General features: G+C 38.0%; 1 protein-coding gene across 7 annotated transcripts in view; it reads left to right on the forward strand.

Annotated features, from left to right (window-relative positions):
* Positions 1 to 27627, forward strand: part of slc4a11 (solute carrier family 4 member 11) — a 99803-nt gene that overhangs the window by 30545 nt on the left and 41631 nt on the right. For 4 of the 7 annotated variants that reach the window (XM_025901014.1, XM_025901015.1, XM_013272936.3 and 1 more), the window contains 2 exons: positions 19890 to 19940; positions 22701 to 22817. In XM_025901014.1, coding sequence (XP_025756799.1) covers positions 19890 to 19940; positions 22701 to 22817 — 168 coding nt within the window. The remainder of the gene's footprint in view (positions 1 to 19889; positions 19941 to 22700; positions 22818 to 27627) is intronic. The other 3 variants (XM_019349079.2, XM_019349078.2, XM_019349080.2) reach the window with 1 other exon arrangement.

Consider the following 27627-nt stretch of genomic DNA (forward strand, 5'->3'; position numbering starts at 1 on the left):
TTAGAGGCGGAGAGGGCAGATTTGATTCTACAGCAGAACAATTTGGTGGTGTGAACATAAAGGTATTCTAAAGATTTCTTACTCGGGAGAGGATGAGGTTTTTAAAAATTGCGGGTATTAATAGGAGAAATGTCTGCTATAGTAATGGCTTATGTGAAATTACTTTTGTGTTTGTGTGTTGTGTAATGTAACCTTGGCTTTAACAGCGGATTTTAATCAAACAAAACCCCTCTAAACATAACTGTACATTCATAAAAAATTTGGTAGCATTATTGATCTCTGTCGGGAATCAAAAATGCTGTCAAAAGGTGCATGTTCAGAAATCTAACAGCAGATATTTAGCTCCACCGGTGACTCAACAATTACCTTTCCAGAGGATTTTTCTTTCTTGCTTTCCACACTCACTTTACTGCCCTCTGTATTTTTGAATAAAGCAGAGCAAACTGTTCCATGCAGCAAATCTCAGCATACTTAACAGGAACATGGAGTCCAAAATAATGTTCGTCTAAAGCTGACTGCAGACCTTTATATTGCTTTTGTCTTATATGAGCATTAACAAAGCTCTATTGCTGCGTAGTTTGGGGTAAGCACCCAGATTGTGTCATTATCAGTGGCAAACTGCTGACAGTTGAAAAAACGGTTATATAAAGAGTTCTGAAATTTCTTTTTACTTTATGGAGTAGTAAATTACCACAGAACGTCCACACGTAATTGCACAGTGTGAACATATTGCAGTGGGTTTCAATACTGAGGAGTAGTTTAACCTTACTGATTTTTGTTCCCTGTTCATCACACGCTAGCAAATTCCTGCAGCTTGTAGGAGTGCAGTCTAACAGCATGCAGAATGGTGCAATGATGACGGATATGACGGTGAGGATTTAAATTGAAATGTATTATAGTTGCTTGTCTTTCTTTATTTTTACATTTGTGCAGGAATACTTTGATTTACACAAAAAGAACAGCAGTTAAAAAGTATTTTTATTAAAAGGTCTTCTGTAGACTTTTTTTCAGTTAATAATTTGGTCCATGACCAGTACAGTGGTTGAGACAACCCAGCATGCTACTTTTCAAGCAAAAGCAATATGCATGCAGTATGCAAGTTCCATTGAAAATCATCCTCTTTGTTTCTTATGTGACTTTTGGAATACTAAATAAATGTTTTTGTTAGTAAATTACAAGCATCATTTCAGCCAGAATAAGCTTAAAATATGTTTGCGTATTTTAGAACAGAAGCTCAGCATATTTGCATTAGGATAAATTAAGTACACCATTAATATGTGACTTGTTTTGAATGAATAAAAACATTGCAGTTGATTTGCAAAACAAATTATAAGACCTGTAAGTCCAGCCTTCATAGACAAATGCTCATGTCTGCTGTGTATTTAAACAGTTCATTTTAACACAAATAACCATGACTTAAAACTCAAACCTCGAGTCATGCTGGTAGGGTGTCGATCTTCAGGTGGGACAAAGTCAGATAATCAGTGTTGCATCCGTGACCTGCAGTGCCAGAAGATATCAGCATGGAGGACACACAGTGGATGTGTGAATTAGTAGTTCGACCATGTGGAAGTGGAGGTGTGTGGGGAAGAAGATGGATGACGTGTTCCTGTGTGCATGCGTGCGTGTTTGTGCTGTAGATGTGACAGTGATCTCTGATCACTATTCACCGCTGGCAACAGATCTCAGAAGCTCCAGCCTCTGAGCACAGCCATCTGGGCAGAGGAGAAACACACATTGACACACACATACAAATTATTATACAGTACCACACATACAAATACTAATACGCACAAGCACTGAAATGTCACAAAAACACGTCCTTGCAAGACACGACAAGACAGCCACACATGCAGCGCTGTCACACACAGGCATCGCTTGAAAATTCACGCACGCTCGGTATATTTGCACACACTAAAGTACACTTGCATACCAGTTATGTCAGATAATGTTCACGCACTCCACATAATTATATACACAGTTCATCTTATCTACATGCATCTACATACATTTGTTAGTTTATATATACACACACACACACACGCACACGCACACGCACACACACACGCACTCCTTTTATATGCATGTTAAATTCCATAAAATATGCATGCACCTTTGCAGAATCGTACAGTGGGTAGGTGTGCATTTTGGGGGGAAAAAGATCATATTTTTTATTTATACTAAAATATATTCATCACTGTTGGTCAGCTGTCTTTAGGTGTTGTATTGTAATATCTATTCTAATTTCTTCATCTTTGTCCTTGACAAATTACCTTACATTCTTTGTAATTTAAAAGACTAATAAAAGCTAAATATTAAAAACAAAGATCAAAATGAAATGGAAATAATATATAACTGGAAAATAGAAAGCTAAAGAACTCTGTTTGCCATTAGTAGCAGTATAAAGAAAGCTAAGAGAACTTCACTGCAAACATTTAATATACTTAGATTGAGATAAAAAAAAAAAATGCTACGATGAGAGTTTGGAAACAGAGAGATTTAAAAAAGAAATTTTTTTTTTTTTTTTAACAAAGCTTGCTATTTTCAGACCAATAATACAAAATGAGATGTGGTACCAGGTGTGGCCTAGCACATCTAAACACTACTGCATTTTCATGTTGATCAGGTGCACCTCACACCTCTTGGCCATTACATTTTCTACAGCATAATTGGTATTAAATTAAATACTAAATATCCGTTTAACTAGATCTTGTGGTTTAAAAAGGCAAAAAAGAAAAGGTGAAACCAAAAATAATTTAGTGCTGTCCTCCACCAAGACCAATGGCCTATGTTGCAATAATTTTTTTAACAGTGAGGCAACACTGATGATGTAATTTTACCTTGACTTGCCTTTGCGGAAATGTTTAACAGAAATGGACCAAATTCTTCTTTTGTTGTTGTTTTTTTTCTTTTAATTAATTTTGCTGTACTGTATGTAGCAAAACCCTCTGACAGCCTTCTTTGAATTTTATCCTTTAAGGTCAGGAGTAAGCTATGTTATAGGACGTATATTTTCAAATGTAGACTTAAGGTCAAAGGAGCAGAACATATTGATGCTTTAACACAAGCTCTGTTGCATTCCTTTTAACATCTAAATTAAATTACTCACTTTAGTGATGTCGTTAGCCAAACATCAGTTCACTAAATTGGGTTATGAGACCTGAAAAGGACAAATAAAACACTCAAGTACTCGTATATATCTTAAAAGCCTCGAGCCAAACAGTAGTGAATAAAGCAACCTTACTATGCTTGTTAACAAAATCTAGTCTATTAGGCCAGCCCTCACCTCTACAAATCAAAATATAAGCATTTAGATATGATAAGATATGGCCATTCACTATAATTGTTCAAATATATATAAATAAATATATCAAATATAAAGAATCTGAGTTGAGATTTTTGACTGATGCTTTGAAGCTTTGAATTTCGTTGTGTTATGTTTTTTATAGTAGGCGCAACGTGCTACGTGAACTAAATCTAGTCTGCTAGCTTGTAAATTCCACATTAGGGAGGATCTTAATGTGGAATTTACAAGCTATTTAGGCAGCTGTGTCTATTAGCTTCATTAGCACAGTACAAAAAAAGCCCTGTAGTCCCAACATGGTATTTTTCATGTTACGATTGCATACCTTTTAATTTCACATGTCCTCGCTGCTTTATAGCAGCCCAGATGTGGATGTATGAAAAAGATCTTTTTTGAGTTTTTTTTCAATGTTCAGATAAAAATAGGTGTAAATACTAGTGTGCTGCATATCAAGTGAAGCTGAATCTACTTATACCATTTGTAGATATTTTTAACCCTGATTATGAAGGCGGGAAGTGTCGCAGGCGTTGGCAATTATGGGGAAGTCTCATTTTATTCTCAAAAATGGATGTAAAGCCCTTGTTTCTCTACTCAAGTATTCTTTGTTTTTAGTAGCAGATTGCATGTTTGGATTCATGATGATGTTTAAGTGGCTTTCAGAGAGTGAAAGTCAAAGATGATATTAACGGCTCTTTAGTGCAGATTTGATCCACTTTTAACACAGAGGGCATGACTTAATCTCATTCAAAACACAATAGATGCTTTTAACTAAAAAAAAAGCCAGTTGTCAGCTGCCATCATCTCCCACATATTTGTATAGAGCTGTTTCTTTCTTTTTTTAAATTTCGAAAATAGAAAAAACAGAACTGGCAGTCTCCTCCCATCTTTGGTGTTGGTGCTGACAGTCTTCAGACTGTACACACATACACGGAAAACAGAGGATTAGTCCACATGTCATAACACAGACAATCTAGCAGTTCTCACACTAACAGATAATCGATATCCAGGCCAAGACCTCTTGTCCCAAGTGCTGGTCTTTGTTTAGAGTCGGGCAAGAATGCAGATACATGCTAGCAAAATGCAACAACATTCTGCAGCTTTTTTTCATTTTTCATTTCCCTGCATATAGTCAAAGCTTACTAAAACATGATTAGTTAACACTGCTCATACTATTACAACTAATAATAGTATGAGTAATAACAGTATGACTTATGGTAGCTTCTGGAACAAACCCTTCTGGTACCACTGCCTGCACATTCTGCATATGCAGAGATGTTTTCAGGTTATAAACACAGGAAGCAGTACTGAGCACGGCCGAGGCATTTATTTCAGTTCCCATTTATTATCACTTTTGTATATTCAACCAAGACGGCACAGGCTTCGCAGCACAGAACAGCTTGTACTGTGCAGGGTATTTTCTCCTTTGCAGTGAATTTAATTTAAAACCAGCAAACAAAACAGAACCAACTTGTAGAAATGCTGCTATACTGCGCCTCCCCTCCTCTTGATATGTACGCCTCTTCTCCAGCAAAGACATCTTGGAATAATTACTAAAGATACCCATGTTGATGAATTCCTGAACATTGATTGTAAACCTTCCCTTTTGATGTGAGTGAGCAAAAACATCAGCATGCTAAAAAGTAGCATTATATACGCAAAGCTGTATTGTAGGCTTGCAAGGAAGCTAGAGTGAATGTTTATTTTCACTATATTATAATTTGAATGATAGCCATGCATGCGCACACACACAAGCGCATGTCCTGTCATGTATGACCCACACAGCTGAGACAGGATGTATAGAGAACTGCAGAAACAGGTTGCGTCACGATGAGTACTGCAGATAGTTTCCTCCTTCCTGCTCACGCTGAGGTTACTTGTGCCATGCTGCTGTTTGCATACAGCTGTTAAATGAAGAGTTTACACTTAGAGTTCTTTTGCACACTTCCTTCACCCTGTGTCTAATGTCCTTTTTGTCCTTGCTGCATGCAACAGTATAAGTCACAAAGGCCGGGTGCTGCAGCACCAAAATTGCGTCGTTATTTTTGCACATATAGTATCTATAGCTGGATCTGCCTAAGCGGTAAATAAACTTGGACTGTTACTTAATAGCAAGCACTTGTTCAGAGACGTATAGAAGTATAACAAGAGAATGACAAGAGCACAGCAGTGCAATAAAGAAAGCTAAAGAAAGAAAACGTACAGAGGACTACACAAACCCAATCTACATGGAGTGTCAGATGGAAGATTAAACGAGATGGCTAGAAATGAGTAATGGCATAAAAAATATTGAGGAGAACAATGCGGATCCAAGGTTGCATAATTTAAATTCTGTCAGTGTGTTGCAGGATGCAATTGAGCTAGCAAAGAGACAGCTAGTGAGCGGAGCAGGGCAGGCCACTGACACTGCTCAGGTTAGTGGTTTGATTCTCACCGGGGCCAGCTGAGGGGGGGGGAAGGTGAACGGACAGCTTTAAAGGCTTATTTAATTAAAACGGCCATTCAATTTTACACTTTACCCTCTAAAATGCCAAGTGTATGTTAATTGTAGGTAAAATATCTAAAATATAATATTATTTCACATAGTACAGTGTAAACATGACGAGACTTGATGTAAGTAAACTGAAAGAATGTTACATATCTAATATAATGGACTTTTTCTCTTTTGCTGCTTCACGTTGATTAAGTCTGAAACTGTCAGAGTAGTTCCGTGGGGGAACACCACAAATGAAAGACAATGAGATATGCTGTCGGATGGTGGGCAGGCTTGAGCAGCCTACATGGCTGTGTGGAGAACAGCAGACTTGAAAGGGAGATGGTGGCCTGGCTTTAATCGAGCCAGAGGAAGAAGGGAATGTGCAAGCAATTAGCAGGAATCCCCGAGCACTGGCCTTTTTTTTTTTTTTTTTTTTTCTCATTCCCCCCTTCTATGAAAATCGAGGCAGCCAATTTCTGCAGCGAGTGGTTGGCTGGTGTGTGTGTTTGTTTATATATTGGAACTACATCCTCAGTCACTAACTTGCTCATTCACTGCCTGGCTTCCTATAAACACACACAGGGTGTCTGTGCTGCAGCACCTGAGCTTAATCCTATACCAGGAAATCAGGTGAAAATGCAGAGAAGAAAGGGAATGAGAGAGAAAGATGTGAAAATGGAAAATGAGATGTAGCAACAAATGGTGGATGGACAGAAAGAGGAAACGAGGTGAAATAATGATGAAATGGCGAGAGGTTTAGACTGTAGATTCTTCCTGTGCCTAACCACAGTCACGATGTCTTGTTCTGCCACGCCGCAGAGTACGTGAACCCACACCAGCCAGCTCACTGTAACCATCAATCCCTCTCTGGTGAAAGGACCAGAGGATTACTACACAGCTTTCCGGTCCACAGACCTGACACCAAGAGTTAAATATTCAATTCAAGCGTGTGTGTGTGTGTGTGTGTGTGTGTGTGTGTGTGTGTGGTGTGTGTGTGTGTGAGAGAGAAAACTCAATTACTACTACTAATTATTCAAAATAAATTTAATTGAGCAATGCATTTGAGGGTTTTTTGTCTTTGGTTGAGGTCTGTTGCATTTTCATTTGCAAAATTGTATTTTGTTGTTGCTAGCTTCGTCAGGTTATTCTCTTTATTTCTTAACAGAGGAAATGTTTCTTGAACATTTTGTTTTGCTGCAAATTAGCCTGAAGTAACTCCGCTTTCAACATATTCTTTCACTAAATTTACATGTGAACAAATGGTACTCAAGGCGAGTCACTTATACACACACATACACAAAATGAAAACACCTGTAGATTCCCCGAAGCAAAAAGACAATTTATAGATGTTAATTTATTAATGTGAAAAGGTGCTGGAACAGATACATATAAAGACACACACACATCAAGAGCATATGGCTGAGTGCACCCACGCAGACTGCTGTCCAGCATCAGCACAGCCAGAGTCCACCTGCTTGCCAGACAGCTTGGCCGTAGCGAGCCTCGCAGTCAAGGGTCTGTTGTGACATCATCAACGTCAGACACGAGCCTGAGGACACAGCTGTGTGCAGCAGAGCCAGCATGTCTTCTCCTTAGCCAAATCATCATATTTTGAATGTTTATAATATTTAGAAAAGTATAACTTGATGTGAAGAAATCTGGATCTAGAGCTGCCAGAAGATGCAGAAAGAAGTCTTCAAATTTAAATGTGATAGTTGTCATTTTTTTTTCCGATCACTTGTCAGTGTAGCAACTGAAATGCCTTTGAATTAATTTGTTTTATTTAATTTTTTTTAGAGTACGAGCATGACTTAGTGAAACACAACAGAGAGAGCTTGATGGAAACATGAAGACCATTATATCCTCCAGTTTGAATAACGATTTCTACCAATCTCTTTCAAGGAAACCAAAAGAAAAAATAGATTTTTTTTTCTTCTGATGTGACTCATTGTATTTCAAGGTCCATTGGACAAAAACATCAAATAATGTGATTTATCCTGGATACCGACTGGACAGCTGTGCAGTACAAGCTTGCTGAATCAGTACTGGTAAACATACACGTAATTATGAAATCTCCTCCATAATATATATGTGGTGAAATGATTAGACATTCAGTCTAAATATTGGCTTAGATCCTTAGATTTTTTTTTTGTGTTGTATTACTGGTAATAGGTTTAATATAACACAGAAAACCTTAAAGTCTAGAAGCTCCAAGTATTTATCCCCCACCGGGATAAATATTCAGATTTTGAAAATTCATTGAAAATTGCAACCTTACATATACAGTAAATGCGTTCCCTCTGGAAAGATTTTATTGACTCGGTTTGTGGCTCCTGTGTGGGAAAACTGCATGAAGGCTTTTGTTGACGGGTGAAGCTGACAGCTGAGTGGAATATTGCACTCACAGTGTGACTGTGTGAATCTGGTGAGAGACCAGAAAGGACTTGTCCTGATGGAGCTCGGATTGAACTTGACTGTGACCTTGTAAAGTTGCGATGAGTTTAATTATCAAGCCAAATTATGTTTCTTCACATATTACGTCATGCAAATGACATTTGGTTTGAAACTCCTCTATGCCTTGTAGTTGTCTTAAATGGCTCTGTGTTACTGCAGCCGCTTATACTCCTTATAGAATGCTGCGGTGGCTTCTCACGTTACTAATGTAGCCACTGAAACTGCAGTTTGGCTGTCAAAGAGCACCATTTGAAATAGAATGATGGTGTTTGAATGAGCACACTAGTGCTGTACTCTTAGTCTCTCACATATGCAAAGTTAGCTGGACTGACTACTTTCAGTCCTTTTTTATCAATTCGGTCTATAGTCTATATAAGAAACATAGGGGAGCTGTAGAAGACTAGATGAGGAAAGTTCATAAGTGAAATTTCATGAAACTGTTCCCTGTGTGTCTAAAATAAAAGTCTACCTGACAACTAAGGGGTTCATATTGAGATGAACTTCACCTTAATGAAATAAAGAAATACATCAAAGTTGATGCTTGCAGTATGGTTTAAAAATGCAAAACGCATCATTGTGCTTTCTTACGTCCATGCCACCACTTCTCTTGGAAAGTAAAATGCCAGCACATACAGGAAATTGTCGTTTACAATGTGTGTGTAAAAAGTCTGCTGACTGAATTTTTTTTTTTTTTAATTTGTTGAAAATAAAAAAAAAAGAGAGGCCAAATGTTGGCATGTTGTTTAAAATGTGCATATGATCAAGCTCGTTTGCCCGGAGCAGAGCGTCGGGAGGAATTCCCTCTCTGCCTGGGCTCTCTTCGCGACCACAGATCCAGAGGACGGGTGCCAGAAGAGCCTGTGGGCACAATTAGCCAACAAAAGGCCCGGCCTCCTCTCCTGTGCTGGCCCAGGCCTCGTAGATTCCCATATTAACGCAGCAGGAGCTCCTTTTAATCTCTTGCCCTCTTCACTTAAGACTTTCAGCCTCACCTCTCCCGTAAATTCCAGGGTTGTCCCTCCTGGGGACTCTGGCATTTGTTTTGCATGTACCTGCAGCACACAGCTGTACAATATATCAACCTACATGTAGAGGAATGTTAGCTCAGTTTATATGGATAAAAGGGTTGCCTCAGTTTATAGACACATAAAGAGTCGTATAAGTTGACTTCCTTTTGTCTTGAAGCATTTTGAATTCACATCAAGACAGGAATAAAGGCAGCATCTGTACCAGATTAGAATAACGACTGATCCTTACCTATAAAGTCATGCACAACTGTGTGGAGAATGCATCAGTCCCTTGTAGTTCATTAAATACCTGTAGCCAACATATGGAGGCATCTTAAGATGTGTTGGTATCTCCTTCCTTTTAGTGGTGCACTGCGTACTTTCTCCCTGCTAGAGAAATAATGTATTTCTGACATTGAGTAGCCAGCCTGTTGCCCCTCAGTATGTCACTATTGTGCACATGTAAATATAATGAAGTATGAGTGAACTAAAACAGTTGGGGCATGAATTGAGTGAGTAAAAATGGAACAAAGTAAATGTGAAGTGGTAATGATGTTATGTAAAATTGCAGACTTGAACTTATCTCTCATGAAATGTTAATTCAACTTTTCAAGCTTTGGGGATTGCTTCATATTAGTATTTGTGTCCTGCTGCTGGTGCTGCTTTTAAAAGGGGATTAATGGTAATGGGCATTATTTAAGCTCCGCCCGACTTCACCCGCTGATACTTTTCTAACTAACAATATATTCATCCTGCTTTAGCCTCTTTCAGATTGTGTCACACTTCAGTAGGATGGCACTTGTGACTTGGGTAAAAGGGGAAAAAAAGAGAAAAATCTTACACAAACCTGTTCCCTCAGGGGTTTTTTTTCTTCTTTTGCTTTGGTTTGCACACCAACCACCCAGGAAATTGTAAACCTATAGCATATCGTTGCAATATTTTTCTTGCCCAATTGTTTTTGAGCAAAGAGCATTTGCAGCTCTTCTTGGAGAATTCTCAGTAGGCTTTGTTTACTGAAACAAGCTTTGTTCTCTCTGTGAGTTTGTCATGCCTGGTAGGGAAGAGCTGGGTTTCCCGCAGTTTTCAGCTGTAATGGTGCTCTGTGACTTGATAAGAGAAGTGGTAGATCTTACTAACTGTGTGCACATGCATATAGCCACAGGGGTTCATCTTAGAACATGGAAATTACAAAGTCATCTCGTGAATTTACCTTAAGAAATGTTTTGTCCTCGAAAGGATGGTGGGAAGTTAGGTTCCTTTCACTTTTTTTTTTTTTCTCTTTAAAAACCAGATCAAAAAAGAGAATTCAAAGAAGTAGTAAAGGTCGGCTGGTGTTTTGATTTAAAACCCACAGGGATATTTGTTGTTCTGGTGATAAAAAATCATAAGAGGATCCCAAGTAAATTTTTTCCCTGCTGAAACCCCCTCTGTCTGTCTTTGTCAGACAGCTGTTACTTACTCTGTCAGTCGTCCTCAATCTGATGCTAACCCACAATCGCAAAGGCAACAAGCAGCTGCCTGCCATCTTTTTTTCTTCCTTTTTTTTTTTTTTTTAGATAGCTAGTATCAGTCCAAGGTCTCAGTTTATCAGAAAGAGAGAGCTTGTCATTTGACATATAAGACGTTATATCGAGTGTTGAGCAGAGCAGATGTTGCCTTGCTTGTGGGTTTGTGACATGTAAACTCAGCTGACTGACAGATATTTCCCTCATGTGTATGTTGGGCAATGATGAAAGCACTGACTCTAAACAAGACACTCGCATACACAAACAAATGCACATGCAGCAGATCAATGAAAGTGATGAGGCGTATGTGTCATACTGTGCTAACCAGATCTGACTTCCTGCTTGCAAGTCGACAGCTTCCTGATTTCTGAAGAACGTTATCAGGCATATTTTTTTTCATGTTTCTCTTCCTGTGAGAGTGGTTTTGAAAATCACTTCTGTTTAAGCACTGTTTGTATATATTTAATGCACACTAACACTAATCATAAATGTGGCCATACTGAAAATAGTATTTAAAACGGCAGTTTGGGCTTGTAGAAATTAGGTCTGTTTCTGTGCATTTTTGTGTTTTGGTAACAAATTTTGATGCTTTGATGAAAAGATAAACATGCAAAACAAAAAACTTGCATTCATATTATGTTCCGGATCTCTATATTCACTGTGCACGGGGCAATAGTATTCAAATCCTCTCACCTTAGTATCATGTTGATGTGTATAGACTAAATAAAAATATGCATGAAGTCTCAGTAAATGGAGACGTAATATGTATTCATACATAGCACCAGCAATTTTAATAACATAAGCTGACATTTTGAGTTTAAGTAAAAAAATAAAAACGACCCATGCACTAGTATTCAGCCCCCAACCTCAGCACTCCTGAAGCATCTTTTTAGCTCCATAGACCTTGATTGACCTCTAATGAGCATTTTTTGGTAAGACAAGCTTCAGACGTCTCTCTTGTGAAGTCTTTGCCTTTTGTTCCCTTCCAAAAGCTTCCATCTTATTGAAGTTGATGGCTTCCGTGCTGCAAATGCTCTCCTTAAATCCCACCAAAGATGTTCTTTGGGATTGAAATCTGGAGCCTAAGTAGGCTGCTCCAGGCTATTCTTATGCCAGACAAACCATTGATCCATGTGGCCAAACAGTTCCAGTTTTGTTTTGTCAATCTGCAAAACTGTCTCCTAGCACTCTGCAAGCATTTCAGAATTTCTTCTGATATATCGCCGCCGACCTTTGTTCTGCTTCTCGGTCAGGAGTGGGATGTATTAAGTAAGCCACAGATGCCTTATTTGTTAACTGATGCATTTGTTTCAGACTTAACAAAGTTATCAGTTAGACATATTTTTCTACATGCCCTCACAAATCTACTTTTTTGGGTCTTGTTCAAAAAATTTTTTGCTGCTTTGCAGTAAGTTGGGATTTTATATACAGAGTATCTGCTGTGGTATTTGGCGTCTTGATATACTCTCTGCCCTTTTGGTGAAATGAAACTGTCTGTACTCTTTTCACTCTCAACTACAAAACAAACAGCACTTTTTCACAAGCAACATGCTTAGTTTTATCTTGATATGCCTTCTCATCATACAGAGTAGTTTTATTATTCATTTTCATAAGTAATGTAGTTTGTGGAAAGAAGGAATCTTTTCATGTTAATGAATATCAACATTTGATGTTCCAAGCTCAAAGTTAAGACACGTCTGCTATAATTGTTGAGCTTATATTTCGTCAGTGACTCAGTACCATAGAACTACAAACCACCAAATACACATACAGACACCTCCATTTTTTCTTCATTCCTGTATAATACTAGTCAGGTCTGTGTTGCTTTTTTTAAAGTCTTTATTCTGTATTTAGTGATGATGGGAACAAAATTCTACGTGGATACAAAGTTTGTTAAACATGCATTAAACGTGGCACACGAAAGACCCGGAAATGGAGAGCATAACATTGCATTTGCAGAGAAAAGATGAAATGAACATAATAAATCTTTGTGTGATGAAGTTTCTTTTAGGTTGGCCCATCTTTAAGGAGGAGATGGGGTGCATGTATACATACGCTATGATCATCATAGTAAGAAGTTGTGTACATATAATTTACTATGTATTATTGTTCTGTAGTGGTATACAGTTTGACAGCTGAATTCAGTTCAGTTTCATTCATTTTGCACCACATCACAACAACCTGTGTTTTATACTTCAGGGTAAAGTCCCCAACAATCAGACCACCCCCTATGAGCAACCACTTAGTGACAGTGGGAAGGACTACTCCTTTTTGACAGGGAGAACCCCCTGGCACAACCAGCCATCTGCTGCAACCAGTTTGGGGGGAGGGAATTGAGCCCGTTTAGGTTTCAGATCAGCTTCAGTCTCTAAAATATCTCTACATATATTTAGCATTTTTATTTTTAAGACATCACACGTTAGGCCTTTCATGATTATGAAACTAATGTTGTTTATGAAAGTGTAAAATAAGGAAGTCGTACATGGAATCGGGCAGTGAATGAACCTGCCTATTGTGCTGCATCTTTTCATCTTTTTTCAGTGACCTTTACTTATCGGCCTGAGTTGACACAAATTAAATATCACTTTCATGTTCTTTGACAATAAAATAACCTTTATGACTACTAATAAACCTGTCCCTAAAGGACCACTGGCTCTAAATCAGTTGCATCTGACAGCACATATGTGTGTCTTCAGCTCATGATAACAAATAATTCAAATTTATAGATTAGTTATAGATGGCCTTAGTGCTACTAATTTAAACTATAATATATTACAGGGTTTTCTGCCATTGATCATACTATTTGAGTTAAAGATATACAGAAGCCAAACACTCCATAAAAATATCAGTCAATAAAAAAGGCTATGCAAATCATTTTACCCCTATATCTAACTGAATAATTCCCCTTTTAAAAAATTCACATAAAAAAGAGTCGTCATTCTTTTTGTCAAAAGTAAAGATGAGTGGGTGCTGGAGAAATATGCAACAATTTAAAATTGCAAAGAAATTTATAATTTTGTCATCTGCTTTACACAATACTGTTAAGAGTGCAGGAATTCAGATAACTTTCTGTATGTAAGAGTCTGAAAACAGTATTGAATATCCATGATCTTTAGGGCCTCAGACAGTACTGAAACACTTCTGTAGGTAATCACTGCAGGGGCTCAGAGAGACTTTTAAAAACTCGTGGAAACAAATTTGTTGGTGCATCCATACATGCAAGGTAAAGCACTACCTACTAACATTTTATTTACATTTTACTCAAGATTTCAACTGTCTGGGGGAACAGGGTTATATTTGGATACAAAGCCCTCTATTTGATCATGAAGGGAAGTTTAGTGTCTCACAACAGAGAAATCTTCTCGGTGTATTTTCATTGATCTAGCAAAGCCGGCAACATGGATAACGTGCATTCCCTCCAATCCTTCTAAATCTCTTTCTGCATCTGTCAGTGCCAAACAGCTCAATACAAGCAGAGCACATGAATCTTCATGATGCTGCTCCTGATCACAACACTCAGAGTAAGACACAGTTCAGAGAAGCACAGCATCCACAGGAGGCTGGCATGATGTGACACATAAATAAAAGAGCAGTCAACAGAGGAACCCTCCAGGATACAGAAATAAAAAGATTTGGCTTTGTTCAGTAATTTTCTAAACATCTGTGTCTGTGCTGAAATGCATTTCATGAAACGTTTTTGTATTTCACACACTTTCTAATTAATACGGTGCCATGATATGATGGTTTTGTATCGTCACCCGGACATCAAGAAACGTGGCACTTTAAGTTTCCGTCAACAGCTTTTCCTGTTGATATTTTTAAAATAATAATCAATTTTAAAGTTTTATGGAAATTTTCTGAATCATCACCTCATGACTTGTATGTAAAAGTGGCCTGGTCTAAATACTGGGGCATCAAATACAGCTATTTTGTCAGACCCACTGGCATCTGCAAATTACACACAATGTGTTCTTTGATATCTGAGCCTGATCTGCCATAGATGGCAGATAGTTAGATAGCAGTCACTCTCATATGCCCCTGGCATCACATTTAAAGGCACTGTATAAGAACAAGTTCTTGACGCACGGGATTACTTCTTGGTTTGAGTTTGAGATAAACCCATTAAGAGATCTTTTTCTAAACCTAACCGAGTACTTTAAAACAAAGTTGGGAAAAAAAACACAAAAAAATGCGAGAAACAAATCTAGGACTGAATGCCAAGTGAAACCATGAGAAACACTAAGCTTCCAAGTAGGATGTATATCAGTCACCCTTTCACCCTTCTAACCTCTAGGTATTATACATTGCTGTAGGTGGTCTTTAGTACACTGATGTCATTGTGCATAATTTAGAGATACAGTGATATCGGATTAATTTTCCCATTTTTATTTGACACCTATGACTTGTACTTACTCAGTTAAGAGACACTCATAAAACTAACGTCACGTTTATATAAAAAGGTTTGTTGTTTTATGGCTAAAAGAAGCTTAATGAAGCCATAATGATAGTTACATTATCATTATCATCACTATCTTCATTATAGCTAGGAGAGAGACGCATGTGCGAAGACAAGTAAAAGAAAAATGAGTTGGATTATGACGCAGGAATACTAGCACCACCTCAGGCTGCTGAGCTGTGAGCATGACTGTGTTTACAGGGTTTATTTTGCTGCACATGTAAAATGACTACACAGTAGAAAAAAATAACAGATGTCACAGTTAAGTTGAAATAAAGTTGGCTATGCAAAAATATAAAAGCTACATATTTCAGTGCATCCATAATGTTCATCGTCTGCTATTCAAGATATGTTTGATGCAATAGCTGCAGATAAACGGGCTGCATGGGGATGATGCATATGTGTGTGTTGTGTACAAAGATGAAAAAATAATGTTTGCATGACTGCCATAACAATCCAACACATACCCTGGAGTAGCAGAGGATAGTTCAGTAGCAGGATGTTGGTGAATTATGCCACATACATTTTTTTTTTTAGCACAAAAAACTCAGATGACAGAACTGATTTTTTTTTCCCAATGCTTGAGGATAAAGCGTTAGAAGGAAAGCCTGGAGAATAAATACCACTAGGGTGTTTAGTTTTACAAGCTTGCTTCTGCTGACTTCTTTTATGTATCAGAATGAAGCACAACCAAAAATGTTCTGATAAGCAGACTTGTCACAACCGATTTTTCAATTTTTTTTCTTGTGCAGTGACAGGTATCATAAGATATCACAAAAAATCTTATATTAGTAACCGATATGTTTTAGTCATGCAGATTATTATTTTTTGTATTTGTGTGTTATGAAAAGTTATGGAAAATGTGTAAATATCTTCTTAAAAAGACATTTTATGTGTATTAGCTCTATCATACAACCAGCTGCACGGTATAAATTTTGAAGCAGTACAAGTGCAAGAGTAGCTTAGCATAACACAAATACTGGAAAGCTATCGCTGTGGCTCTGTCCAGTCTTTAAAAAGAATCTGTATGCCTACCAACACTTGAAAAGAAAATAACGATTATTAGAAAAGCAAAACATAAAAAAGGGCAAGGGCTGTAGATTTAAGAGGGTGTATGTGCTAGCGACCAATGTATACAGCTGATATTCTTTTCTTTCAGACATACAGAATATAAAAAGATTTCCTTAACATTTGTTCTGTGTAATTGCTTACTTGCTTTTACGCTTTGCTTAGATCAGCTCGTTGTTGTTTCTACACATATTTTGCCAACAGGGAAGTTGCAGAGTGCCTTCGGTGGATAAATTATGCAGTTTCGGCACTCATAACATGGCTGAAGGGTGATTCTCTGGCGTCTTTTTTACTTTTTAAATTTTCATTTATCTGCCGTTATGAATGCCAATACCAGTATGACTACTGAAAATACAGGCCCACTAGTGTCGGCTATACTGTGTTGTTGACTATTTCTTAGTAGGTGAAGCAAGAGTCCAGATAGTCAGACACGTGCTTTAAATTAAATAATTGAGAGTAGAAGCTTTATCTGGTAAACTTTAGAGGTGCTGAGCCACGATTTCCAACCATTTACAGTACTTTTAGGCAGGTGTGAAAAAATGCTGTAAACAAAGAATGCTTTCAGAAATATAAATGATTGTTTATTGGCCCCAAATATATTCTGCAGCTGCACAACGACCCCAAACATACAGCCAACGTCATTAAGAACTATCTTCAAGAAGAACAAGAAGTACTAGAAGTTATGGTATTGCCCCCACACATCATCGAGTGTGTCTGGGATTAATGAAGAGACAGAAGGATGTGAGGAAGCTTACATTCACAGACGATCTGCGGTTGATTCCCCAAGATGTTTGGAACAACCCACCAGCTGAGTTCCTTCAAGACTGTGTGCAAGTGTACCTAGAAAGGGTGGTCACACCAAATATTGATTTGATTCAGATTTCTCTTTTGTTCATTTGCTGCATTTTGTTGATTGAAAATAAAGGATTAACACTTCCATTTTTGAAAGCATTCTGTGTTTACAGCGTTTTTTCAATCCTGCTTAAAACCTTTGAACAGTACTGTAGCTTCACTGCAATACTTTAAAGGTATGGAAATGTATCAGTGGTCTTTTGTATGTTTTCAACAGGTAGAGGTTGGTTTAGAAACTATTTGAAATCATGAAAAAAATCAACACAGCATTAACCATATCAGTCAAAGTGCCAGAGGTGAAATCTTAAGAAGCTTGAATGTATGCATGTGTAGCAGACTGAGGCAGGAACCTGTATGGATTAAAAAAAAGTTGATTGTTTTGAGGATAAATGAATCCCTGGGTCTTTAACTCTGAAATTGTTTTGCTTTGTGTGTCCTATCCCAAGAGTGAAAGCGCATTTTGTGTAATTAAAATTGCATGCTGTATTTGTATGCTAGATGTTGTCACATCAAAGAATCCTTTCCAGAAGAGAAAGCTGTTGTAAGTCTTTACTTCCCTCTTCTATGACAGTCGCCATGTTAAAAGAGGCACTCGGTTCTTTTATAATGATTTTTTTTGTCTGTGTGAAGGTGGTTGTGTATGTGCTTGTACACATCTGTGAGTATTTGTGCAATTTCTTTCCCAGTGTGTGTCCCTTTGTCCAGGATGCTGTGATTTTTAGCAGTCAAATCAGGAAACTACCCGCGCGATGTGCCGTTGATCTGTGGTTATGGGATGAGTATGTAAACATGTTTGCTTAATGCTCAATAAGAGCCTCACTGAAGTCTGGTAGCATGGCAGGGCCCCCTCGCTTCCTTCACAATGTCTCAATAACCTTCAAAGTATCCCTGCTCCATATCTCACTCTTTTTTTCTGCGCAATCCGCATGCTGCACACATCCACAGGGCCGCGTGACAAACACTCTGAAATGTTGTACTCTAAATTCCCTCAGTGCATTTGTAGTGGAGCTCTTCACCAGATTAAGTTTAATTCCAAAATGAGATATCCACCATTTTAAAAAATGCTGCACACCACCAATGCAAAATGAGTGCTGGCCTGGAAGCGAAACTCAATGTGGATTATCACTGAATGTATTAGAAAAGTCAAGACCTTTGCTGATGAAAGGAGTGTGCACTGCTCATAATCACTGCCTGTTAACATGTTTTAGATGTAATGAAGGAAGCCCTTGCATTTTACTGATAATGTTTCTTCCTCAGGGGAACTCTTTGCCTTCTGGTTGAACTACATGGTCATTCAATTTATGCTCACTTTTAGTCTGATCATTGTCCTGCACTGAGTGGAAAATTTTGCTATCAAAATCTTATATTACAAGGTGTCATTGCAAGTTCATCTATGTACACAAGAAAAAGAGACACACATATGTTTGTGCTGATGACGCAATCCAAGTAATGGAAAAATAATGAAACTGATGTGTTATAGAGGGGGTGTGTTTTGTTTTTTGGGGGAGTTTTGGGGGTTGGAATAAAAAAAAAAAAAATGACATTTTTGTCTGACAACTCTGTGACAGAGCAACAAAAAGTCTGCACCTGCAACTCTTGCCACACATTTCACAGCTCATCTTCTAGCATTTCCCCTTGATTATCAGTTTTGACAATATAAACCATTCCTCATGGTCAAAATAAGCATTTTTAAACCTTCCCAAGTCTGTACAATACCTAAAATAAGTTTTACAAATTTTTGTTATTTGTATTCCTCAGTTCCCACACCCATACCCAAATGGTAATATTTGTTTCATCTGTACCACATTTGCATTCATGACTCTCCTTGCAATAGGCAAACAAAAGTGTTTCCCTCATTCACTTTTATACAGCGCATTTTATTTCTGGCGTCTAGCAGCATATTTTTTCTTATGCAGCTTTCAGGCTGCTATATGTGTTCCGACTGAATTAAAATGTAAATGTACACAGAGTGTGCTTCATAACAATCCGTACGTATAACCATCGACAAAAGATGTCAAGATCAAAATTGCAACTCTAAAATATTTCCTAGTGATCCGTGGAATTTCATTCAGCATAACGCTGCTGTATTTTTCATGCTGTGGGTACCATAAATGTATTAGTGCCTGCGGTTTCTTGAAAGCAAGATGCAGAATAATAGGACATTGGTTTGGTACTTAATGATTAATAAATAAGGATTTTTTTTTTCTTGCAAGAGATAGACATTGACCTAGATGGACGGGGCTTTTTTTTTTTTTTTTTTGAGAGAATGAATACATGGGCTCATTATAAGCTAAATATGATTTTTTTTTTTTTTTTTTTAACTGTGAATACTGCAGAGCTATAGTTGAATTCAAAAATAAATATGTGAAGACTGGGTGGGTCATCTTTAAAATAAATAGACCGCACTCGTTAGGATAACGTTCATGTCAAGGGCAAAAATATTTTAGGCCTTCCTGGATTGCATGCAGTGTGTTGTAAGAAGTCATTGTTACATCTTCTAGCGGCCATTACAGAACAAATACTTTTGCTAGCAAGCGAATAATCCGTGGATTACTTTGTGTTTTACCTTTAAATGCATAGATCTTTTCCATGTATAATAACTTTGAATGACAAAGAGGTCTGAAAACGATGCATATTTGTATTCATAACATTTCTCATACCAGCAATTGCTGTGTAAAAATAATAACGAGTAATTGTTCCCTGCCGGGCCTGTTACCGTTGCCTAGATTCAGCTCAGTAATTACCGTCTTTCTCTGTTTTGCTCTCACAGAGGCGCCTCCCTCTGGGATGTCCAAGAATGGATACTTCTTTCAAGAAATGGGTGAGTGTGAACCACCAGCACAAGGACAAAATTTTCAACATTTGTTCCTCTTCCACTGTGTATTAAAAATGGAAAGAAAAGCATGGAATCTATAAGCCTAATCCTCAAAGTGAATTTAGCCGCTGTCATCGACATCTTTGAACATCTTCCTACCAATAATGTGTATTGTGTAAGGAATATTTAGAGTGAAAGATGTGATTTAAAGATTGGAGCTGCAGCACACGTAAAATTAAAAACAACCCAAACCTCTCCCAGCTTACACACTCTCCTCCATTTGGATATAAACAACAAACTTTGATCCAACTGTTATGATAATGGCAGTTTCATTACCTTCAAGCCAAGGAGAGGCACCCAATTAGTATGTGCAGCACAGGCAGTGAAGACAGAATACACTTGCATTGGATCTCCCCGTCTCCCCCAGCCAATTATTCCCCTCCTGCAACACACCGTCTCATTCGGCACATTCACAGAAGACCCCCTGCCGCAGCTCAACATAAATGTCTTTATTATGCGACCTTTTATCAGATATTAATGTAATTACAATACTGTTGGCAAGTAGGCATTACAAACCATTGTTATCTTTAGTGGTTCATTAGCAAAGGTTGGTCTGGAACGTCAGTGCTCTTGTGAACTTTGCAATTAAAGGGTGAATCACGGTGGCACAGTAAACAATATTTGAAGTGTGTCTTGTACTGCAGAAGCAGCTCTGCTGTACATATGCTATCTGTGTCATTAAGTTCTTTGCTGTGGTGTTAGAAGTGAACAGGTTACTGAGACACAGCGGTGTTATTCACCAAACATGGCAGTTATGTATCTTGTTTGAGTAATTCTCCAAACACAAAGCAAGAAAGTTCCAAACTTTCTTTTAATGATCCAAACATGCTACCGTGTGATTGTTGTTTCTTTATGTCCCACAGCGTCTCAAAGGCAGCAGCAAAACCCTGCACAGCTTTTGAAGGATGCACATCAATCGTTTAACGTTTTCAACATTCCTCGTCCCTTAGCTCTTGTTCTTTCTAGATGTTGCAAACTTGTATCCACCGATCTGCAGGGCAGCATAGCTTTACATTTAGGAAGTAGTGATTCATTTATTTCAATCATAGTTTATTCATTTTTAATACAAGAAGCTCTAATTGTGATGTTTTTGCATACTTGGAGTTCTAGTTAAATGTCATGTAAAGATAAATTACAGATTGGAATATTTTTCATGCAATATTTTATAAATAAGTTTTAATACATTTCCCTAAAATTAATGCCATTCCATTTTTTAACCCTCTAATTTAATGCTTGCAGTTTAGCAGTTGCTTCTCTCCTCCAAGGTGATTTGAAAGTCAGAGCCCAGCTGGTAAGTCTGAGGCACAGAGGGATGCAAGGAAGGCAACTACACAGTGAAGTTCAAATAATGTCAAATGCTGAGGGTTGATCCTGATGCAAGACAAACTGAATGAACTGAAATTTGGGGCTCCTCACGTATAAGGTCAGCAGATAAAGAGCAAGTGAGATATTGTTCTTGTCGCATCAAGCCGATCGCTGGGTGATATTTGGGAGCCCACCAGTTACTGGAGCTTTGGATTTAAGGGGGCCGCTGTCTCGGGTAGAGGGAAAGGAATGAGTCATCGAAACAAGCTCCAGGCTCAGTCCTGTGATGCTTTCCAACATGCAAAGTCCTGACCGTTACACACCAAAACCCTGCGAAAAACAGCGATTACCTGCTGATTCATAAAAGACTTGTCATGTCTCACTTGTCTAACAGCTTAATTTTCTTAATACTTTTTGACAATTTGTGGCATTTTTAGGTTTTTAGGCATAAAGGACCTCTGCTTGGAGCTATTTGTGCATTACACTAATTGAAAGCACCTTTTAGTTGTTTTTGCTGCTTCCATTGACATTAAAACGCTACTCTTATGCATCCATATGAACAGGAGAGGAATCATGAGCTAGAAAAACAAATTTCAGCTTTTGCACCTTAAAGGACACATCCTGTACAATATTTTTGTTTGACTAAGTCTGGATATTTTGGACATTGTCCACCCCAGAATGATTAGATTCATCTCTTAACGTACACCGACAGAAATTTTAGGTCCATAGTTTGCCTGTTTTAAAAGATGTAGAGGGAGGAGAAGTATTTGGTATTTAGACTGACAGTATGTATACATGTCAGTGTTTTAAGGTGTAATATCTAGTTATCTCTAATAATATCTAGACATAACTTTTTTTCTGTTTTTCACTTGAACACACTGTCATTCTCAACCATATCATCTGACAATGAAAGAAAGACTGTCTGGAAGACAGAAGCTCTCTAGTCATACTTCAGGTGACACTTGAGCAATATTTCCTTATAATTTTCAGGGTTTTGTTTTAAGCAGCAGATGTTTATTGCAGAGTCTGGATGGTTCACTGACTGTCAGATGAGTTGTCACAGAGTAGCATAATTGCTGTAATAATTTCCTGTCACTGTCTAAAGCTTTACCATCCTGGAACTGGCATTGTGTTGTTTTTTTGAGTGACTTTTGTTTTAAGTTGGACTAGTTTTATTTTGTGAAAGACTTCACTCAGAAATTTCATTTATTCCTTTCACGTTCATTTATTTATTCCTCATTTTGAAAGTGTGCCGTAAACATCTACAAAGCACTAAAATAAATTTGACTGTTGGATTTTGTGACTTTGGCTGAGGATAACAACAATAATTAAAGTCAGTTTGCTACCCTGCCTGGTAGCCGGCGAGGTCCAGGAGGTGACCCTGTGCTGTTGTGTCCCCAGAGCAGCGGGAGGTGGAGCAGGAGGAGGGCAGCGAGGGCCGAGAGGAGGGACAAGATTCGCCGATCGCCTGCGGAGATGACATCCACCTCTATGACAACCAGATCAGCCCTGGGCCAGGTCAGTACAGAGAGAGAGAGAGAGAGAGGGGAAGAAAGTGAGAGGGCAGCAGGGGTTAGAGTATGCAGTCTGGACAAGGAGGAAGAAAAATAAACTTGATGAAGCAACTGAGAAGGATTTTTAAGTGAGTTGGAAATTAAGGGCGATAAAATCCATAAATAGAAATAATTCTTTGGTTTTATACAAAAGCTGAAAGCTTGATCTTTTGTTTAATCTGTAAAACAAACTGTTAGAAAGAAAATGCCAAAAACTAACTTAAACCTCATCAAAGATTAATTTAACACTGGATTCCTTTTATTAGGTTTAAACAATACTGCGTATATATAAGATTCGAATATACTGAACCCACAGGCAAATAGGATAATCTGCAGTCCCCTGCAATAGTTACTGCTCGTGTTCAGCTGAGCTTTCTCTTTTAGTTTTGCAGCCATTAGTTTACTTTTGGTGTATGCGTCACTCACATCAGCATCATTACCAGCTGCAACAAGCATCGGGTTTTAGGAAAAAAAGGCTGTGTGCCATTTTTCCAGCACCAGATAGCAAAAAACAGAGTTGGAGACTACCTTCTAAAAACATAGTGGCACAACTAACATCAGCCAAAGTGATTCTTAGAGCAATCATGACACGTGCTAAACTGGCCAGAAACCTGAATCTATGTGAATGCCAATATGTTGTTGAAGTTGTTAATAAGTCGATATAGATACAGGTGGACATACAGGTAGGTTCATGAGGCTGAACATCTCGTCTCACTGACTAATGTTGTTTATACAGTCACCTGCATCAAACTCATTCTGAATCTGGTGCGGTCAAACTTTGCCTAGGACTTGAAAACGCTACATCCATAAGGAACTACATCCATAAACTGTCAGATACAGAGTACACATATATATATATATATGTATATATGTATATGTATATGTGTATATATATATGTGTATATATATATAATACATATTATCTATTAGCATTTTATGACATGGAACTTTTTTTTTTCATTTTTTTAAGCTAAACATTTACATGAAAGTTGAAGTTTACATGAAATAAATAAACTTGGATAGGTGGCTTTTTTTAATATGTGTCTTCCAGTCAGTGGTCTCCTTTGCTGTTCAGCTGTGTGATCGAAACAAATTTTCCCTGCTTTTGAACCTTTTTAGAGATATTTTGCATTATAGCTTGAGGCTGATTCTTTATACAGCATAATCATAATCAATACAGCATCATATAGGAAGGAAGCAAAAGAAAACCTGTTGAGTAAAACTGTGTGAGAAACATTTCAATAATTTCTGTGGAGTTCTGGTGGGCGCTGCCCTTCCACAGACGGGTGGCATGATGGTGTTGACTTGATGGACAGCTACTCAGCTGCAGGTGCAGATGATTTTGACCCCATCACCACAATCCCAATGGGTCGACCCAGGTTATTGTTGCCATGGTAACAGTCCCAGGTGCACCATAGGGAGAGAAGGAAAGACAGAGATGCCCATTCGCTTTGAATGTGACAGGTGACCACAGGTGACCATGCCACTTAGGCTGGTTCTCCATACATAGTAACACTTAAGGCATCTGACAAGAGAGCTGAAGTGGTGCAAGCTGGGGACAAGTTAGAGGAACAAAGCGACTGTGATAACGCTCTTCTTCAGGTTGAATAGCTTGTATTTATGTCAGGCCTAAAATAAAAGCATAAAATACCTAATTTTTACTCACCTTAGTTAGCGGTTTTGTATCTGTCTATATGCCAGTTTGACAGTCAGTTCCAGACTAACAAACTATCAGCACGAACAAAACAGGAAGCATTTATGGAATTGATTGAAAAAGTTAACTTTATATCCAGTGCCTTCAGTAAATTATAAAACTGCTGACAGCCTTCCCAAACATCCAAGAAATATTGCAAGGGGTAGATGCTACAGTTAAGTATAGCTAAGTCTATGGAAGGGTAGGATGAATTGATATAATCTCAAGTTATGTAATTGTCTTCCTGCTCATCCATAATCTCAGTCAGTATGTTCACATCCTGGGCTCCAGTGATTTGTGTAATATTCCTCTCTATATACAGCTGTAATATGTTGAAATCTCGCTGCTGTCAAAATTCTCACCTGCAGGTGCAGAATGTTTGTCATGCCCAGCAGTTCCTGCTCACAGATTTTCAGTGCATTACTCATTGACAGCACAGCTGAATGCTGATTAGAGTGTTTTGTTTTCATTCCTGGCTGCTCCCAGCCTCCCAAGTCTAGCTGTCACATACATTTGATCCCAGTATCATTAGTTGTTTGCATCCTTATTTTTGCTTTTAATTTGTGTCACAAATTATCATGTTATTTTATTATACCGCATCAGCAGACCACTGTGGAATATGTCCACCATGTCAAATTAATCTAAGACTGACTAGGACTTTTAATCACATCCTGTCTGCCTGAATAAGCAGTGGTTTGGAAAAGCAAATAACTCAGTGATTACGTCATACCAAGAGACAGCAGCTCCTATCTTAATCTAATTTTAAAAACATCTGTCTGTTTAATTAATTCATGAGAAAGTGTTTGTTTCAAATGTTTCTTTCCAGCCCGTTTTCTAGGACAGCATTCAGTTGTGTTTAACTCCACCATATTCACCATTATATGTTTTTATCTATATTTAACTAGACCTTTTCTGCCTTCCCACCAATCAGTCTTTAGACCAGATGAGATGAGGAGCAGAAAGCAGTATAATGAGCATAAAAGTCAGAAAGAAAGTTGGATGTGGCAGCACAATGAATTAAGCAGAGGATCTTGATCTTGGAGAGTGGGGTTTAAATTCCATGTGAGGCCAAAGGTCAAAATGAAAAAGTCCTCTTATTTTTAGGTGTATTAAGCACGGGCACAGGCATGTGCTGTGCTTAATCTCAAAAGAGCAAGAGCTGCAGGAGGAGGGGTTTCTATTTTCATTTTTATTTCCCTTTTCTTGATTCATGCCTGGTATCAGAACATTACTGACAAATGTGGCCTTTATCAGTAAAACCCTTTATCAGTTCTGAGGTTTTACATACCAAGACATAAGACAAATAACCCGTTTCTTACCAGGTCTTAAAATTACATAAATAAAACATCAGATGAATAACAAAACGTGACATATTACACTGTGTCATTATTTATTTAGCATAAATTAAGCCAAAATACAGAAAATGTGTAGTGCTGATATTTGATGGCACTCGAATTAATTGATTATCAGCAGCAGTGACCGCCTCTATAAAGATGTTTTGGCAGTTTGCACTTCTGGAGTATTCAAATGTGCATTTACAAAAAACCAAGAAAGAAAGAGATCACCAAGTAAAAAAAAAATATTCTCAAGTGAAAAACATTCAAGACAACTGCTGATCTTCCCAGAACTGGATGTCCAAGCAAATTCACTCCAAGGTCAGACGGCGCTCAGTGAAACTGCAAACACTGAGGTTATCTACAGGCATCTGGTGGATGGGGTTTGGGTTTGTTTTGCAGTCACAGGGCCTGAGCACCTTGAGTCCACCAAGAAGAACTCTGTATACCAAAGCATTGCACAGCCAAAGGTTGACCAAATAGGGTCAATCAACGGGACAGTGACCCAAGCACAGCACCAAATCTACGACAGAACGGGTGTGCAGACATCTGTGTATAAACAAATGTCTGCAAACTTCAAAAAACTGAAGCAGGAAGGGTGGGTCAAACTTGCTTCATGACTTTGCAGAGGCCGATAGTCACACAGAAAACCATTACTTCAAGTTATTGCTGTTAAAGGTGGTTCTACAAATTATTTCATTTTCTTCAATTTATAGTTTTTGCAAAACGAAACAAAAAAAAACAAACAACAGCTGACATTGTGTAGTATGCTGTTGTTTCTAATATTGATTCCTGGTAATGGATGTCCTGATATGGTAAAAAGAGAGTGCACTTTCTGTTGGTTCTGCGGTACCATTCCTCCTTGTACTACAAACTGAATGATCCGCTCCATTATCTCTAATGTAAGAGAAGGGGCCAAATTCCACAGACTCCCTTTTCATTGAAAAAAATAGAGTAAGGTTTAAACAAAGTTTAGCTAAAACAAATAAATAGATTTAGAAGATGGAGTGTCTGAGTTTTAAAAATAAGTGGGTGTTTTCAAAAGTTACCGTCTTTTTTTTCTTGTACAAAAAGTGATTCTTTACTGAGCAGTCCCTCAGGGAGAGTAAAACGAAGAGGGACTCGTCAATCTGTCAGTAGATTCAAGTTGGTTTAAGAATTGAGGTGATCCTGTGGCTTTGTGTCCAGCCCACATTATAAACATGTCCAGTACCTTGGTTTCATCATCTGTAATTTGTGAGTTATTGCTAATTAGGAAATGCTGACACGCTAAATGGAACAATAAACAAGAAAAACAAACCTATTTTATATCTGCTGTGTCATTATTCTGACTTTAGCATATAGCTACAACCCCACAGTGAGAATAGTGTTAGTTATCTGCCCAGTCTGTCAGTGTACACTGTCACTGAAAGTACCTGAAGAAGGCTCACTGTCTCAATGTGGCTGTAGCAACATCAAAAAGGTGACTGATGGTGGTCATTGAAGGGAATATTAAAGATATGAAAATGAAGAGGTTACCAGTACTGTTGTATCACAGTAATACAGACTTGTTTGTTTGTCTCCTTCTGTTATTATATCGCTTTGACATGATCTCATCCATTCTTCTCTCTTTGTCATAAAGCTGTCAAATGCCCTCCATAAATACAATTGATATCACGATTATACATTTTTCAGCCAGCACTGGGCTCAGTTCCATTTTGCTTCAGTCAATTTGGCTGAATACCGATGTGGAAAAGTCACGAGGAAGG

Source organism: Oreochromis niloticus, linkage group LG19, assembly GCF_001858045.2.
Source record: "Oreochromis niloticus isolate F11D_XX linkage group LG19, O_niloticus_UMD_NMBU, whole genome shotgun sequence".
In the NCBI taxonomy this organism is placed as follows: domain Eukaryota; kingdom Metazoa; phylum Chordata; class Actinopteri; order Cichliformes; family Cichlidae; genus Oreochromis; species Oreochromis niloticus.